The sequence below is a fragment of the Ostrea edulis genome, chromosome 3 (assembly GCF_947568905.1).
Source record: "Ostrea edulis chromosome 3, xbOstEdul1.1, whole genome shotgun sequence".
Classification (NCBI taxonomy): Eukaryota; Metazoa; Mollusca; class Bivalvia; order Ostreida; family Ostreidae; genus Ostrea; species Ostrea edulis.
In genome coordinates this window covers 39160535-39180998 of record NC_079166.1, presented here as the reverse complement: position 1 = coordinate 39180998, position 20464 = coordinate 39160535, and the positions used below count along the sequence as shown (strand labels likewise).

Sequence of the window (20464 nt, the reverse complement as noted above, 5' to 3'; positions counted from 1 at the left end):
AAAGTCTAACTTTTCAGATAATGCAACTGGCACTAATTGGGTATTACTTGTACTTTAAATCCAATAAAAAGATTTTTCTAGATGGTATATTGTTCAGAAGAGTATAATATAAAAGGTTTCCTTTACGTATTTGCGATAGAATATTCCTTGCGGGTACTACCTTTTAAACTTTTTAATGGGATTTGGATTTAGATTTTTCACTCCTTGGTGTTTTGCTTCGCTTTATAAAAATGTTTGACTTTTGAAAAAGAAAAAGGAATTAAAAAAGTGTATTTGTCTTAAATTGGATTCATTTCATGTATCTATTCAGTTTATTGTCTTGATCATTTCAGCATTAATCTGGGTTTTGTTCCCGTTTATCAGAAATACGCCCTTCGGAGAGATTCTTTACATTCCAATTTATATACAAAACATTTATACTCTTTTCACGTCATTCTTCGAACTTTTTAATAGATATACCACCTCATTTATTTATTTTTTTCATTTCTTTGTTGTTATCATTTTGAAATATAAATTCAATCTTTCATAGTAAAGGCTGATTCAAAATCCCTTAATTTCTCTACCAGAATACATCTACTAATTTGAATCATATTGGTGATGGTTTCTGCATGAAGGAGATCACGATCGCTGCATAAAACCTGAATTTACGATCCGAGTTATTTTAGTAGCTTACCAAGGAGTGATTACCTATCATATTAAAATCATACTTAGTGCCGTGACCAGGATGGGCTTGATATAAAGAGAGACAAGAACAGAAGCTTTGTAAAATGAACTGAAGTTTATGCTCGATGTTGACTTTTCGTTAAAGAATAATATATTTCCTTTCCATGAATGTTTAGATTAGGAATGTGAAAAGCCAGTTGAAAAGGGCAATTTACAATTTATGTATGTAACGCACCTAAATGTAATACCACAGAAACTACACCAAAACACGTTTAGAGAATACAAGGCTCCTCATACCCCCTCGTTATCATTGTAAACAAGCCATTACATGCATATTCCGAGCAACATCCAGGTTGTGTTGTATCAGTCTATGTTCCAATTTCCGTGGATTTTAACAGAACAGTGTACCCTTTTTACCACAGCTTTCATAATCAGGTCAAACTTTACAGTTACGATTGTAGTACTAGGGAGTACTAATATAATATGGCGTTCCTAGTATGTAGCATGATCTAAAAGCTCGGAACACAATGGGGAAGCCAAAAGCTTGATTCTGTGTTTAAATGGTTCTACACAGAAAAATATCTCTGAACTGGCATAATAGCGGTACACTTACTATACAACTCTCACAATGACGATGACCTATCACACATGAGAGGTGAAGATGAAGATAACGAACAGTGATCAATGCAAGGTGAAGATAACGAACAGTGATCAATCTCATGACTCCTACAAGCAATACAAAATAGATAGTTGGGCAAACACGGACCCCTGGACACAATCTCATAACTCCTATTAGGAATACAAAATTCGGCAAACACGGACCCATGACTATACCAGAGGTGAGATCAGGTGCCTAGGAGGAGTACACATCCCCTGTCGACCTGTCACACCCATCGTGAGCCCTATATCTTGCTCAGGTAAACGGAGTAATCCGTAGTAAAATCAGTGTGCCATGAACGGCCTAACAATCGGTGTGAAACACGTCAGACAGATTTGACCCAATGATTATACTGGCAAACTAAATCATTATAACGAACATGAAATTTGCAACATGTTACCTTTACACGAGGCTTTTGAGACCCTGTGATTTGAACTTCATTATCAGTCGCCTGTCTCGATTAAAAAACAGATCATAAGCAGGACAAGCTCTTACATATTGAATCAATTCAGAAATATAAACACCATATGCAGGTGATACGAAATGTTGTTACATAAATATGTGAAGTTGATGGAGAATCTGACGTCACGCTGTCCGTTATAAAGTTAAGTTGTTAGTTTGCAAATATTTATTTTCAATAAATATCTAAGTACGACGAAGATGTGGAGGTATTTGCGGTTTCTTTTATTTTGAGTTCACAGGAATATATCGAATCGACATATGAAAGAAAATGATTATTGTTAATAGATAAAACGTCGTCGATATTTCTAAATGCCGAGTTGAAGGCTATAGCAAGAGATCGTTTTCTTCTCATGCTGAAGCTTTTGAATAAACTCTGCTCCATAAGAATATAAAAACAAGTCAACTAACAAAGGAGCACAGTCCCTGCCCATGGGAATTTCCAACAGACTGTTAAAATACCTGAGTGATCACCAAAGACTACGAAGATATTGTAAATGATGAACTCCAGGATATTTTTTTCATTTCAACTTCAGAGTACTTGTATGTGGAATCAGAGTCATGTTTGACAAAATAGATTTTTGGATGACTGATCACTAGATATGAATATTTTCGTTTTCCATTTTTGTTGAAGAAGCAATTGTCTTCGATATAAAAAATGTAGTCTTTGATTTATCGTGAGGAATGGTCGTGTAAAGTGTTGAAAAGCCATATGTTTTGATGTTGTTAATTTGAGAAAAGTTTCACTATTTCAAATTTACTTAAAGTGCTTTAAAATGTTTAGATTCCACATTTTATTTACACCAATTCTGGCACGGTAGGTTTCACAGCTGTTAATATTTTCTTGAGGAACAAAGATAAGGGCTTGGTAAAACATTTACTGGGTCCAGCAATGTATCTTTGTTGATGAGGGTTTTTGTGAAGTTTAGTAATCCAGAATAGGTACGGTAACTCTTATTCAACCATCCCATTGACAGGGATATTAAATGTGTCATAAACTGAAGCATACTTTTGAAGAATTTCGTCTTTTGAAAGGGCAGTTGGAGTATAAGTCCTATTACCAAATGTGGATTTAATGCCAAGTTCGTTTGAAATAGAGTTATAATAATGAGCCTTACAAACAAAGGCAATGTTCTTACATGTTTTGTCAGCTGGAACCAAAACATTATTCATTTAATCTATCTAATTTTTTGACCACTTCTGTTTTACTAAACACATAAGGATATATGGTACGCACTTTTGTTTTCATATGTCTAATATGGGATTTTAGTATTTCTCTTATACTTGTAATACATTCTGACAAGGTATCGAGTTCTTCTTTTTCATATTAAGCCCATCGTCTGGCATAAGTGATTCCAGATCCTCATTTTCAACTATATCAACATCACCAGTAATTACATGTGCAGTTGGACTATGGTGGAAAGAAGGCGAAGAACAAGAACACGTAAATGGATTAAGAATAAGATGGTCTATATGTAGGCACTGCAAAGTTTGTAATTAAAACGTTTGTATTTAATAATAGAAGTACATATGTATATTTGTAGGAAATAAATGGTGTAGACTTGAACTTGAAATATGTTGGAATACAAGTCTTGTGAACTTTTTATGACGAAGTTTATTGCTTATGTTGAACATATCTATTCCTTTGTAAGCATGTAAAACTTATACGGTACCAATTTTGATGCACCAGATGCGCATTTCGACAAATAATGTCTCTTCAGTGATGCTCAACCGAAATGTTTGAAATCCGAAATAACTATGAAGTTTTAGATCTAAATATAGCCAAAAACAGCGTGCCAAACAAGTGGAGCCAAATTCGTCCAAGGATAAGAGCTATGCATGAGGGAGATAATCCTTAATTTTGAAATGAATTTCTAAATTTTATAACAGCAATTAAATATACATCCGTATTTTCAAGCTAGTAACGAAGTACTTAGCTACTGGGCTGTAGAGACCCTCGGGGACTAACAGTCCACCAACAGAGGCCTCGACCCAGGGGTCATAATGTAAAACTTATACGGTACCAATTTTGATGCACCAGATGCGCATTTCGACAAATAATGTCTCTTCAGTGATGCTCAACCGAAATGTTTGAAATCCGAAATAACTATGAAGTTTTAGATCAAAATATAGCCAAAAACAGCGTGCCAAACAAGTGGAGCCAAATTCGTCCAAGGATACGAGCTATGCATGAGGGAGATAATCCTTAATTTTGAAATGAATTTCTAAATTTTATAACAGCAATTAAATGTACATATAGCATAAAAGAATTGGTGGCATAATTCAGAAGGAATATCATCCATAACCCTTAGTGGTTTAAATAGCCTGTGATGGGCAACATCCATAATCATAGTATTCAGTCTTTATTCTGGTGTTGAAAAATCCAATTATTTCATATCAGAGAGAGAGAGAGAGAGAGAGAGAGAGAGATATTGTCAGATCCCTTGATAAAATCAGCAAGCCCAAATATGTAAGAGTCTGTAAGAGTTCTAGTAACGAAACGGGACTGTGTAAGAAAGTCGATGCAATAAAGTGGTAAAGAAGATGTCAAATTTTCTAGATGAAATGCTAGATGTTGTGATTCATCATGGACATCATCCTTGGCATAGACTAAACTTACCGAGTAATTAGCTCCCCTAAGCTGAAAGTTCCAGTGAGCTTTTCTGTTGCCTGTATCACCTGTTTGTCCATCCGGAAACTTTTCACATTTTCATCATCTTCAGAACCATTGATCTAATGTAATCTAAACTTGGTATTAAGCATCCTTAGGTAAAGAGCTTTCAATTTGATTTGATTTCAGGATCCATGTCCCTTGAAAGGTGAAATAGTTATTAATTTGTTAACTAGGGTGGGATAATTCAAACATCATCTCTAGAACCACTGAGCAAGAAAAGGCAATACTTATGTGAAAGTTTCCTTAAACGTGCAAATTCAAACTTTTTCAAAGCATTGACTTCGGGGGTAGGGTGGGACCAGAGTGTGAGATCAAAGTTTTAAACGGGGGATATGTAGGGGGGAAAATCTTTCAAAATCTTTCTAAGAACAACGGGACCTTGATTAGTCAAATAAATATTCAGGCAAGGTCGGGTCTTGATTGGAAAACAACGTGTTATATTAAGATCTATAAGAAAAATGCTTTTCCGATTAATAGCAGGGCCATGATTACCCATTAGCTAAACTTGGTTATACACTCAAATGAACTTTTATGATCATGTGCTGGATAGATAGATAGATAGATATAAGAAACCTGAAATATATTTCTTGTATTCACATAGAAGTTGATGTTAAAAGGGTTTCAACAGTTCCGTTTAAAGAAAAAATTTCATAAATTAATATATGGTTATGACAATTATATTTGAAAACGTAACCTGCTATCAGGTCAAGAAATATAAGAAACTCAACAAGTGTTGCGTGCATTAAGAGAAATTATCTCAGAGATTATCACCATACTTTTTAAGTTTCATTTTGTTCCTATTTATCTTACATTCATAATTATTTCTTAAGTTTATATGTATTCTACTTCTTTTAATCTGTGTTTATTTTACTAATATCTGTCTGTATGTATGTTATATGCAGGACCATATTGAAATATGTAATCCTGGATAAATAAAGGCTTTATTATTATTATTATATATTATAGATAGACGGACAGATTATATTTAAATATATGTCTCTTAACTGATTTGATACCCGTGAGCATTTTTGCGTATGATGAATTTCAAAACTGAGGCAGAGTATTCACATAGAAGGTGATGTTAAAAGGGTTTCAACAGTTCCGTTTAAAGAAAAGATTTCATAAATTAATATATGGTTATATTTGAAAACGTAACCTGCTATCAGGTCAAATGCTGTTTGCAATGCTTCAAATCAAATGATAAACCGTTCTTTATATACTGATTATCACGGTCAACAGGGGATGCTTACTCCTTCTAGGCATCAGATCTCACCTCTGGTATCCAGGGTTCCATGTGTACACTGTTCTCAATTGTGTATTCTTTATAAGATTGATGAATCCAGTCTATGTTCGTTATCTTCATCTTTCTCTCTCACACATTTCTAAAGACGTCTTGTAAAATCATTTGATGTTAGTGATGAATAAATCATTGAATTTTCAGATCGATAGATATCTGCCATTGCTGTTGCTTTAATGCAAGATAATAGTGTCTCTGAAGTAAAATAGAAGTCAAGTAAGTTTTGCTTCAAATGAATATTTCCTTCACGTATGTTTAATGGTATATGGACGAAGCTGTTTAGAAACATCACTATAATTATCGCCGTTTATAATGTCAAGAACTTTTTTGTCTTGCATGATGATTATTAGTGTATCAATTGAAACAATCACGATCAGGGATCATACTAAGATTGAAATTACCACAATTATAGTATAAAACTCCAGTAATAGGTTTCCTGGATAATTATTTCAAAGAAGCTGGGTTAACACTTTTCGGTCAATATAGATTGCATTACAGCATAACCCGGTCTTCAATTCTAATCTCAAGAAACAGTTCAACTACCGTCTGCATGTTTATTTTGTTGTTACATATAGTAATATCTGCACATCAGAATCATTATCCAACATTACAGTAGCTCCTTTAGAATTTGGGGAGAATGTGCCATACAGATAAAATTCAAAGTCCCTTAAATCTCTGATTTTTAACTCTGAAGTAAAATGTGTGTCGTCAACACATTAATTAGAAAGCATGACGTAGAAGTTTTTATGGTTCAAACACATGGACATTTGTTGATATACAGTATTTTAGTTCCTGGCTAATTGATATTGGACAAATTCGCAAGTAACATGAATCAAAATGCGGTTACCTCTGATGAAATCCCGGACCCTTGGATCGACTGCATGTATCAAAAAGATTATCAAAGAGAATAGAAAAGTAGCATTCAAAACAGCAGAGGAGAAATCCCTAAGGCTGACGTTTGAACGAGTCATGATTGCGACATCAGACGTGGTAATATATTTTTAAGTATCAGATGATTAGGACAGGGAGATAGGGGAAAATACGTTTCTATATTTTTTTTTAATTTCGTCGGCTATCTTATCTAAAACGTCGACTTGATTCGCCGTCCTTTCGATCATTTTACCGTGCACATTTCCACTGAAAACCCAGACATTATTAACTTGAGAGTGTTTCTTTAGACGGTTGATGAGAACAGGGCTAATCTCGGTGGCATCGTCAAACAAGAGGCCCACAGGCCTTGTCGGTCACCTGAGTACTAGTGAAAAATTATCACTACTCCCAAGGGCTATGAAATCTAGAATACATTTCCTGTTCTGAATATTTAAGCTAAATTTTAACATTCAGCAAAAGTATAAAACAAGATGTGTTCTTACAATTCCAATGTCCTCATAAGTGAATACACTGATGAAAGGCATCACATAATATAATAGGTGTATTAACATTAAAACATTAAAAGATGTGACTAATTTGGACCCATCCTAGAGTCAAAACCCTTGGTTAATTGTGAAATTCACCAGTTTTTGTACATTTTTTTCTGCTATTCCTTAGTATGCATTCAGATTCTATACAGTATCAGCAAACTTGCACATAAACACTATACACTAAATTCAACTCACCCTGGGGGTCAGAACCCCCATCCCGGGGATCATGAAATTCACAACTTTGGTAGAAACTTTTTCTGCTTTACATCGTAATGCACTTAGTTTTTCTTAAACATGTGCGGTTCTAGAGAAGAAGATTTTTGAAAAATTGTCATTTTGGGGCAGTTTTTGCCCCCCTCTAAGGTCGCAGGGATGCGGGAATCCTGCAATTAACAATGTATGCCCCCCTTGTCCCAAAGATGCTTCATACCAAATTTGAAAATAATTGGTATAGTAGTTATCAAGAAGAAGTTAAAAATGTCTATTGTTCACACATTATATAACTGACCATTTTGGCCTCACCCTAATACCAAAACCCCTACCCATGGGATCAACAAATTGACAATGTTGGTACAGGACTACCTGCTCTTTCTAAATATCCATTAGTTTCAATTTAGTATCAATAGTACTAACGAAGATGTTATTTAAGTATTCTACACATCAGAACCACTACCCCGGGGGTCATCAAATTTACAATTTTGGTAAAGGACTACCTGTTCTTTCTAAATATATATTTAGTTTCAATATATTATCAATAGCACTAAAGAAAATGTTATTTAAATGTTTTACACATAAACACTATATACCAAGTTTGGCCCCGCCCTGGGGTCAGAACCCCTACTCCGGGGATCATGAAATTTACAAGTTTGGTAGAGCTCTTCCTGCTCTACATCACCATGCATTTAGTTTTTCTTACACATATGCGGTTCTTGAGAAGATTTTTGAACATTGGTCAATTTTGGGCATTTTTGCCCCGCCCCTAAGACCCCAGGGGTGCTGGAGTCCTGAAATTTACAATTGATGTCCCCATTGTCCCAAAGATACTTCAAACCAAATTTGAAAAGAATTGGACTGGTAGTTATCAAGAAGAAGTTAAAAATGTTCAATTGTAAACGCACGACGGACGACAACCAATTGCAATAGGTCATCCGAGTTTACTCAGGTGACCTAAAAAACCAACATTTTCCATTCGTGTTCTATTCATCACTATATAGATACGCTATACTTCTGCTATTGTGACTTCTTTGTAATGCTTGATTTCATTCCCAACTGTAATTCTTATTCAATATCAAAAATACCACACATAGCCATGTAAAATGTATACACGTATAAGCTTTAAATTAATCTTGTCTGTATTTTGTCTAGTTTATCAGATAAAGGTACATGTACGCTAGTGTACAGTGCAAACTTATACAGGCTATAGTAGTGTAGTAAATAGAGCGTTCGCTGTCTAAGGCTCGAATGGCAGCGCGTCAAACCTAATCGTTTTACATTAATAGTAACTGTTCCGCGCGATTTTAAAAGTGAAATGCACGGAGTTTTTATACCTTAAAAATGGAGAGGTCCCATGTCACAGTAGCTAGCTTTGGTATGATACATGCAAGAACCCCTTAAGCTCCATGATCAGCGCAAAAATCTGTGGCACCTACATGTACATTTGGTGATGTGTTTCTATATGAGTGAAAAATATACAAAAACAAGCAAGGAAACAGGAAGTATTCTTGGAGGCTGTGTTGATGTAGTATCTGTAATTCATACCTTATATCCTCCGTCTGTCTGTCTGTCTGTCACACCGAACTGTCAGCATAAGAATGAGCGTGTCTGTATTATTTATCTTCTACAGTGCACAATACCCACAAAGATAACTAAATTAGACTTGTTTTAGGTGCTGCAATTGACCAATATTATCTAGATGAGTGACAAGGTTATTTGTTTCTTGGAGGAGTGACGGGTAGACCTTAATTCACTGTAAATATATTTTTTCATTGAGATGAAAAGCCATCTATAAAATGCCTGAGAATAAATTCAGTCAGATTTTCTGCCAATGTTACAATTGATTTTCTTAATCAATTCCACATATCCATGCATTCTACAGCAATGAGTTAGACAAGGATAATCTGTGTACAAATGCGTAAAATCGTGCTAGCTTAATGCGTAATAAAACCTTTGAAAGATTTCATTAACTTTAAAGGCTAAAATCGGTATTACTGACTTAATTGCAACGTCTAATTATTTGTGTACGTAATCTGAACAGAAATATAATCTTTATATCATAAAGGTACAAGAAATAAATCTCTACTAATCTATAATTTGCTATAGTAAAGAACACTTTGGCACTCTGATTTAGTATTGAAGACAAACACTCTTGATACTTTGATATAATATGTCCTGTGCATTTGATTGGACGACAAGCCGGGAATGTGAGGTCATGTACCCTGCCAAAAATAGATGGGATACAATATGGCTTCGAAAGATCTATATACATAACCACTTTGTTTTAAAAAAGATCGCTCTACAGTAAGACATATTTGTTATATGGATTCTTGGCAGGGTATATGGACTCACATTCCCTGTCAAAGTTTATATCATCCCGAGCTGTTAGGCCGTTAGGCTCGGGAGAATAGAAATTTTGACAAGGAATGCGAGTCCATATGCCCTGCCAAGAATCCAAATAACTAATAATATTTAATTACGAAATTTGATACCATGATACAATTTTGAATTATTTAATGTGCTTAAAGAGACACTACAGCTCATTTTGCGCAAAAATCATGAAATGACAATGTTCCCAGCGCTTTCTCAATTTTTGTTGAATGTATGAAATTTGCAAAACTATCACTCATCTAAAGTTAACAATTTGTCAAAATTACTTTTTGATGGCCTATACAAAAAATATTGAGTCTCCTCCTTTCGGTCTTCATATGCATGCGCATAGGCAGTAAACAGATCAGTATGTCGTCCAGTGAGAGAAAGCGTAGTGGATAGATGCAGAATTTTGACAGATTCTGTGAGAATAGAGTTAAAAATAGAATGAGATAAAACTCATACGTGAACTAAAATTTACTTTGGGATCATTATGACCGTTGGAAAACAAATACCTAGGATGAAACGCATGCAGGACTCAGTGGCGGATCTAGGATTTCCGAAAGGGGGATGTGAAAGTCAAATATTAGCCAAAGTAATCAGCCATTCTGGGGGCCAAATCTGGTGTTTTACTTACAATTTGTGGTGAAAAAATGGAGGGAGTCCTGGATCCCTTTAAGTCTGCCATTGGGACTAGCTGTGCTTTAAAAGTAAGCGCTATTTTTATCTGAACACGACACTTGTTAGTTGTAAAAACATTGGTCAATAGGCACATGGAAGAGTTTCTGTAAAATCATGATATGTAATTACTTATTATAAGGAGCAGGGAATAATCTCATACTTGAAAGGTGAGGGTGGACCTCCTGGAAGGCGTATATAAATAATTTTCTACACAACACCTTTGCTGTCATTCAAAATCACATGATGTAAATAAGCATTCAAAAGTCCGAGTCAGCATGAAAAAAACTGAGAATTCCGGATGATCTTCAAAGTGCAGTTGAGAGCAAAGTGATGCATCCAAATTGTTCAGACTTGTCAGTATCGATATGATTTTTATCATTTTATCAATACGTGTTTTAAAAAACCACTTCATTAAAATGTGGAAAATGAGCTGTAGTGTCTCTTTGAGCATACCTGTACAGGCTACTATAACTATGTAGATAGCAGTTCAGTAGTTATTCTTTTGATCAAATATAGTATATATTTACTACCTATCCAGTTAAAAACTGAAGGTCTCTTTCAATTTTGAAAGGGTTTGGAAAGAACTATATTTTGTGTCGGAAGAATTTTTATAATAGAAAAGATCTAAATTTGCGTGATCTTACACGTTTTGTTTTATCCAATACACATGTATATCGTCAATAATTATATCCCTAAAGGTGAATTTCATTTTTGTAATCTGTGATACAAGAAGCAGAGACTTTGAACTAATAACTGTAGTAAACTCATTGATTTTGTAAACAGAACGTCGATTCTCGAAAACATCTATATTGATTTACCCGAAATTTTGTATGAAAATTCAGCAAACTGGCCAATAATTCAGAAATTTGATCTGTATTCTTCTCTTTAGTTCCGTCTTAAAGACCCAATTTTAAGTTAACATCCCCAAATTTTACCGGTATCGGGATCAATGGTAAGCCGCTTGTCAATCAAACATTTAACAGGAGATCTCAGGTGGAGTGACATCTGCAGAAAACGTGGTCTGTAGCTACCTAATAGAGGTGATTTGGAAATAATGGAGCACAATATCCAGTCAGTAATTACCGGCATTCTTTTGATCCAGTATACCAGGCAAAACTTTGTGATTTATGTGCAATTTTAAAAAATATGACAGTATTCCTCATTTTTCTTTATTCCATACGATGATTTTTTTCTCCCATACATTACACCGTAAGAGCGAAAAGGTCATAATTCATTTCTAATCTACTACATTGTTTCAACGATTTTATATTTGTATTGTTAGAAGACATTGATGTGTATTTTTTTCTCGATATAATGATTAATTTGTGTTGTTTATGCTGTGTTGACAAATCGAGTTTATGGGAATAAATCGTTAGTAAATTTTAAGTGCAAAAAAGGTACGTTTAATACACTGTAGCTCAATAATAAGCACTATGCCCCAGTTTTACTTTTTGATTTCAAATTCTCCTTCATCGTATTGAATAATATTTACATTTTCAACTGTTTTCTCCCTACATGTATATTACACTATTACGAGCGATACGTATTTATCACTGTATAAATACCTACACAGGGTCAATTGAGGTCACGGCTGTGCGTATGAACATTTGTTAAAAGTAGGTTACAGGTACTACTTTTACTAAGGCAATACACATCTAGCAATCGCTCTCGCTTACTACAGAAGTCTATCAATAGATGAAATCAACATCACAAAATGTATTTATGATTTTATTTGTATTCCAAGCAAAATATTTATTTCATTAAAATTTATGCATGATAGAAATATATCTTTAGGATGGATTTTATTCACTGGATATCATAAAAAATGTGGCAAAGAATTTGATTTTGTAAAGTTTTATAATTTATATTTTCTAAGAATAATCAATTATCTATATTACAAAAATGTTGTCAAGGACAGTGACTCCTATGCTGGCATTTCTCTCTATATATTTTCTGCAGTTATTAATTAAATTAACATACATTAGGTGGAAATCAATACAACTTTTCTACTTCGATCCAATAATTTTGATAAATCCCATGATGGTGGAGTTACCTATGGAAGAATGCTGCACCAGAGAAATTTGAAATGGATAAAAATTGGAGGATATCTGCCACAATATTTTGAAAATGAAAACTTTTTAGTAAAAAAATACAGTTTTAGTAGAAAGCAATCTGGGGGGAAAATTAAAAGCCCTGCTGGACTCCAACACGCGATCTACAGTTCGTCAGTGGACGTTCTAAGCTACTCAGTTATGCAATGATATTTAAAATGAATAGACAAATATTGCTGATATTTATATTTTCACCCATATTCAAAAGGAAATCAGCCATTATGGCGATGTAGAGTACCTCCTTAATACAAGACTTACCGGTAAAAGATGTTCAAATTCTAGTTTAATAATAGTACTTTTTGTTAGGGAACTACATGTATGCAGCTCGTTTTATAGTATTCGTACATTTTTCGCGTAAGGAATGTACTTTACAGGGTAACAACTGCCTGTGGTACTTTACTATCTCATTAATACACAGTTTCGTTGAAAGCAAGGCGTAAATAATTCAAATCCACTTACAAGACCAATTTGGGATTTAACTGCTAGAAGTATATGACTTGTCGACTACCTAGGCTGAACGACTCCCAGATGGGGGGAAAGAAGGGTATGTTCCGTTGACCTCAACAATAAATGTCAATTATGGATGTCTATGAAGCGCCAAACGGTCCCACCGAGGAAACAGATTTGTCGTCGGTTCTAATCAAGTACCTATAAATCCTTAAATAAATATGTCCCGGTTTTCAGAGTTGTCGGGTTCGATGCAGCAGATACTTCAGAAGGTCATTGTTTTGATGGCCAGCTATACAATGCACTATTATTATCATTTCGATCTATTGTTCAATTATCCAGGATATTGTGTGCAGAGCATATCCCGAATGCCCCCGCTGACGTACAAGTTTGAAAAATTTGGAAGAACAAGGATGTGAAAATAACATTAGGTACAAATGAAACAAACAAGAATATCATATTCATGCTTTTGCTAAATTACATGTACATAGCTTTCTTGAGACATGGAAACACAAGATGCACCTTACAATGAATTATCAAGATACTAATTACTATGACACATTAACGATGTGTATCCATTATCTAATCAATGCGTGAGAAAAGAAAGGAGTAGTGGCAAGGACATTTCCAAGTCCAAGGGCGATAACGCTGCGGAAAACAGGTCAATATACCAGAGAGTGAAACTTGATCAGTAAATCATAATTAGAAAAGTTCTGTTCAAAGTACACACTAAACGTAGGAAAGAATATAGATCTACCGGAAACCTGTTCATGATTAACGAGTGCAGCAAACAATGTCTCTCATTACCTGCAAGCACAGCAAATAAAAAAAAGTTATGAAAACTAACTGACGGAATAATGGACTGAAGGGGGTATGCACCGACCATTTCGTGACAGGGGCATGAAGAAATTCAAAAGCCTAAAATGGACATATTTTGTATCAAATGATAGTTCTCATACCACTACAGTTTCTTTTCATGGTATATTTCAGTGAAAGTAAAATTCAAGTCAATTACTTGCATGTATGATGGTATATATGACATTGGTATAATCAAAATTTAAAAGGTAAAAATAACCTCAAATTTTCAATTATCATGATCAACGCGTGAAATTTACAACAGTGCTATTTTTGAAGTTGCTATGAAGTAACGAACTATCATTCCCAATATTTACGTAGAGCTTTGATTAGGAAAATGTCAAAACCATATGGAAAGGACAATGGGTTTAGTAAATATTGGGTGTATACATTAATTATCCATCATGATAACCCAATTCCGCCCCTACCAGTTTCGAATTTACGACCTACGGAACAAACGTTCCCAACAGCGTGCGGGTCCCTACACAATTAACTTAAATCAAAGTACTGAAAGTACTGAAAGCCGGGCTCAGGTACAGAACTGCGAACAGGGAAAGTATCAAAGGAAACGAGGTTTGAAATGTGTTGTGAATCTTGTAAATATCGTCAATTTCATGTGAGATTCTGTTATAGATGTTATCGGGTCATATTCACTTTGAAAACCTGATCCTTGAGAGTTTTCACTCGACTCTAAATGAAATGATGCAAAAAACAGAATATTTTCCTTATCACTATACGAATATGAATTTAATGAACCAATGTCTGTGGTAAAAGGTTCAGAAAATGGAATATTTTTACTCTCATTACATATAAAATGTGTATCGATTGAACCATTGTCTGTTGTAGTATTTTTAATCTCTGCAATTGACTGGCATGAGTACCCGATGTCGGGATTTCTGATAGGACTGGAAATCTAGGAAGTTTTCCTTTGAATATGTGTAGCATCTTGGCAAGTTGAAAAATAAAATGTTTTCGACGAATGATGGAATATTTGCTATGCTGTCACACGCTTCATGGTCATTGAAAATAGTTGTGAGGTAAATTAGAGGGGATCGTACAAGATACATGTACATACTGCATTTGTAATATTTTATATACACAGACAATGGAGGTCGTGAGTTCGAACCCCGCTTGTGTCACGACCGCGTCAAACCTAAGACGTAAACGTAGGTAGTGATTGCTCTATCGCAAAACGCTCGGAATTTAGATGCGAGAATCACAGGTCTTTCGGCTATTTCCTTAAAAACGAGGATCCCGTGTTTGGAAGTTTAAATAACCCTCACTGCACACACTCTGCGGACAGTGTTTGATAAGACGATGAATTGTATTGGATCGTGATATTTTATTGGGGGGAGGGGGGGGGGCAATCTGTCAAAGGTTTGTAAGAAATCCTATGGATCCATGACTTGGAAAGATGAATAGAAAGTGAAAGAACTCTAAATAACGGTATTCATGCCTTTATGGTCTTTTTGATTTAAAAACTGGGATAAAAATTATTCAAGTATGGCGAGGTACACCATTTCGTTGCATGGTATAGAATTACTTCCCCTTGAAACATTGCCTGATTATGTAAAATGTATATAATTTATTTCTTGATCAATGTTTCAGTCATTGTACCTCGCAAGACTTATAATCAAATTGTGGCAGGCTACTGACAAACAAGTTGATGTGCAGGGGTTTCAACAGTCTCGTTTAAAGTCAGCATTTCGCAAATTTTATGGTCGTTATAACGATGTACTTTGCCAAAACAACCTATCATTGGGTCAAATGCTGGATATAGGGCGCTCACGACGGATGTGAGCGGTCGACAGGGAATGCTTACTCTTCCCATGTACCTTATCCCACCTCCGGTATATCCAAGGGTCCCTGTTTGCCCTAATCATAATTTTGTATTCCTTACAAGAGTTATGAAATTGATCACTTCGTTATCTGCACCTGTTCATTATTGTACATATATCTATTCGTGAAAGGGAAGCAAAGGGTAGTACTTTTTCCATTGAATATGGAAGGTGTATTTCAATAAGTACAAAAAATAAAAGATCTCAATTATATGATGAAGGTATATATTGCAAGTCCCGCTCGATCAACATTGCCGTGAAGGGCTGTACAATTTAGGCCTATGATCAACGCTTTCACTCTTTGAGTGCCACACCTGCTATGACACGGGGCCTCGGTTTTTGAGGTCTTATCTAGCTTCAATAATGTAGCCCTATCCGATTTTTTTTATCCCGACGTTTTCGAGATAGGGCTAAAATTCCATAGGATCTCCGTAATGGTGCAAAACACTCGTCATTTTATGAATAACCGATAATATGATCCGTGTATTAGTCCCAAATGTTGTTTACACCAAAGGAGTACCAACTTTGTGCTCGGGCATGTCTATTAAAGGTGATTTTCATTAAATATCATGTACATCGTGCAAAATTCTTCGTCTGCTCCGCCATGCTTGTTATCGCGAGATCTCGTAGGTGGATCTACTGAAAAACCTAAACACTGACAATCAGCGCGAAAATGTAGTTACTCGAGCCATTCCGACAAAGAAAGGAAAATCATATAGTTGCAAAAAGAATTACACTTTGCTGTTCGTTTTTTAACTTTATATTAGATCTAAACCTTTTCTACACCAACGAAATCGCTTTCTCCTCCGTACTCGTCCATTGATGTAAACACTACCTTATATGGCATATGCAATTTTTTTTATAACTTGACAATCGGAAGTTGAAACTTCAGTACATCAAACATGGCGCACAAATATAAAACGAAAAATTGGAATATATCGAAATTGTTGAAAACGAGAGAATAGATCCTCACAAATCGTAAGTTGCAGGTTGTAAATTTATATATTATTTTTATGTATTGTAATGCCATTGGTTCGTTTGATATCACGTGTCAAAGTATATAAATGCGGATTGACTGGGTCTTTCTAATTATAAACATTAAAAAAAAACCTCGGATTGACCTGTACTTTCTAATAATAGATTAGGGAATTTCGCTACGTGCAACAATGAAAGTGATTCGCTGACGTATGACAGTCCAACCAATCAAATTCTCTCTTCGGTTCAAAACATGAAAGTGATTCGCTGACGTATGACAGTCCAACCAATCAAATTCTCTCTTCGGTTCAAAACAATATGATAATTCGTGCTCGGTCGATATGCTTTTCTGTGAAGTCGATATATCTATGGATTGACCTCATGAAAGGGCTATATTTGTATAATATTGACTAAGAAACATAGAATATATCATTTATTTACGTATAGAAAGTCAGCAAATGTTTAGACTGATCGAAAATGTTGCGGGGGTGAATCACTCCCTCATTTGCACCATTATAGAGATCCTAAGGAGTTGTAGCCCTCTCCCAAAAAAAAATCGGAGAGGGCTACATTATTGCAGCTAGTCTTATCCGAAGGATCGCCCCATTTAGTCTTCTCTTACGACAAGCAATGGGTACTGAGGACTTATTCTAACCCGGACCCCCACGGGAATAGTGAAGTTAGCGGTAGAATAATAAGGCAATGTACTGTTCGTGTGATCATTATACCATGGCCCTCTGAATAAACAGATTTAAGATTTTCTATCATTAGCACCTGTCTGAAAGGAAATACATCGTGCATATATATGTGTTAATGACGCTGAATAAGTGTTAGTGAAATTGGTATCAGTGACATTGAGGCTGAAGAAGTATCAGTGATGGTGTCAATAATTGTTGTCATCTCCTTGGCAAAGTTGTGGGGTGTAGGTATTCTCGTGATGTCTAGATTGGACAGGTGTTGGTGTCATGTACCTAGCGTCCGCGAGGTGTTGCTATCCTCTAGATAGGTACCAGGTGTCAATAAGGCTCCGTAGTGAGCCGTAGCTCTCAGGAAGATCTTGTGACTAGCATACCTGGCATACATAATGAAGATTAGGCAGATCATTTATATATGCTGTGCACATTTGTGTATTTTAAAGCGCACCAAATTCTCCTGCAGGTCAGTTAGACCTATTGTAAATACATTACGCATATCTATATTTTGAAGTGCACCAAATTCCCTGAGGTCCGCTACTACGCAGACCCGGTCCCACGATGTAAGGCAGAGAGATAGCCTGATCCCCTAAACCTTACACCAATAATTACAAGTATATCAGTCGCTTTCATAATCAAGTGATTAAATACTAAGTATTTTATGCAACCGGAATTTTTTAAGGCAAATAGTTCAGTTTTAATAAGGGATATACGCTATTTTTCTGGTATAAATAAATGTTGAAGTAAAATAATAATGGATTCGACTGCTGTATCAGGGATTATCAGAAAGCCTTTAATTTTGTGGGTAAAACTAAATCATAAAGATAAATATTAATAGCAGCAAACAAGAGAGGGTATAAACGGTACGAATCTCTGAATTGTATATCGAACCGGGAATATTTTTTACAGACTAATCAGCCTCGCTGATTACGCAATCTATTCCACGCTTCCGTTGCCTATATTTAGGACGGATCAAATTCTGATATTCATATAACTATAGACTGCGTATTGATGGAAGCTTTACAACATGCTGATGAAGTGATCGTCGACAAAGGATTTATTCATTTAAATATTGATATTCAGAACTCTACTTCCCTCCATTCATATCAAAGAGCCAATATACAAGTACAGAGTTTAGTTGGTTGTATCTTGTTTGAGCGGGACGCTCGGGAATTTTTCACCGGTATGGAGAGGTGACTATTGAGGACCTATTCTAACCCGGATCCCCTCGGGACACCAATGTACAAAGGAGGACATCGACAAGACGTATTGTTTCAGTCTGATTCATGTTAAGAGGAATGAATTTTGAAATAAATTCAAAACTTCAGAATATTGCAAGGGATAATGCCATTAACTCTTGTTGCCATTGTTACGATATTTTTGTTCATATATAGCAATGACCAGTTGTCAATCAACAAAGATAATATAAGGCATTTCTGTAAAAAAAAAAATGCTATGGTTTTATTTTGGGTGACAGTTCCTGTAGGCTCTTTCTGACCGGGTGGTATAGGATCAGAGCCTCGCTCGTTCCTTTGCATCCCGTGGTGATCCGGGTTAAATTAAGTCCTCGGTACCCCTTTTCTTGTCGCAAGAAGCGACTAAATGGGACGGTCCTTCAGATGAGACCGTAAAATCCGAGGTCCCGTGTCACAGCAGGTGTGGCACGATAAAGATCCCTACCTGCTCAACAGCTGTAAGCGCTGGGCATAGGTCTAAATTTTGTAGCCCTTCACCGGCAATGGTGACGTCTCTATATGAGCGAAAAATTCTCGAGAGGGACGTTAAACAAGATACAATCAATCAATCAATCGTTCCTTTGCCGCGTCAAAAAAATAGGTAATGACTGTTCCTTCCCCAAATGCGACGTGAGAGTCATTGGTTTTGGAATGAGAATTTAAATACCGAGGTCCCATGTCGCGGCAGGTTTTGGAACAGTAAAGATGACCCTGTGTATCGCACATAGGTCTAAATTTTCGACTATGATTGAAACATTCTCGAAAGTACGTAAAACAAATTATCAAACAACTCCATTCACTGAAATCCCAAAGTAAATGTTGAGAGTACTGTGCGATTTGTAATTGAAATAGGTCTTACTTTCGATTTCTAAGAAACGTTTTATGCAATCTAGCAACATATGTAAGTAAGTAAAATTCAATGAACAAGTAGGAATTCTTTGTTGCGAATTTTTAAGTTCAGATAAAAACATTAAATGGGGGAATTAATTCCTCAATTCTATTAATCTGTAGATTAGTCCTGTCACAAAACAACTTCAAAGATTAAATCTTTAAACATGTGTTTGTTTCTGTGATTGCCCCCCCCCCTCCCCCCCTCCATTCCAGAAGTTTTCACTCGTGTAGAGACATCACTGGCTTTAGATGAAGTGCCACACATGTTGAGCTTAGTGTATACACGGCGCTCAGGGCCGTAGTGCTGCTCAGTGAAGGGTTTATTTTAACGTGCCAACACCTATCGTAACACGGGAACCTCCGATTTTGAGTTCCCCGATAGACCCCTGGCTTTCCCCACAGGAACCGGTAATTTTGTCTGTAATGATAATAGTAGGAGGTCTATACTAGTATATCACCCCTAATACAAAAAAAACCCCACCAGGAGTGAAACGAATTTTTACTCAAAACGTCGATTCAAAATAGCTTTAAAATTCTGCTTTTTTCGTCACCCACCCCAAAGTTTTTTCTGATCCAGTAATTGCAATATTTATTCTATTGATCTACCATAAAAGTAATCCTCAACGACGCATATAACCAGGAATATTCAATAGGTTTTCGCGACTACTTTTTCGTGAATGCCCTTGTTTGTCCTGGTGGCCATGAACAACGTCACCTCCGGTAACAATAAACTTTCTTTTACAATAATGATAATCGAATAAAATATTTCGAAGCTCTTTTTGTGTTAACACGTTTAGGTTTGATATATTTGCATCACTACATTTAAAGAGATCAATTGTTTTTCAATATCGTCAACAGGAGCTGCTTACTCCTCCTAGGCACCTGATCCCGCCTCTGGTGTGTCCAGGGGTCCGTGTTTGCCCGGCTATCTATTTTGTATTGCTCGTGGGAGTTGTGAGACTGATCACGGTGCGTTATCTTCAC

General features: G+C 35.8%; 1 protein-coding gene across 1 annotated transcript in view; it reads right to left on the bottom strand.

Annotated features, from left to right (window-relative positions):
• LOC125676508 (relaxin receptor 1-like) overlaps positions 1-17745 on the bottom strand; it is an 80971-nt gene extending 63226 nt beyond the window's left edge. The window contains exon 1 of the mRNA XM_048914364.2: positions 17634-17745. Coding sequence (XP_048770321.2) covers positions 17634-17745 — 112 coding nt within the window. The remainder of the gene's footprint in view (positions 1-17633) is intronic.
• Between the last annotated feature and the right edge of the window lie 2719 nt (positions 17746-20464).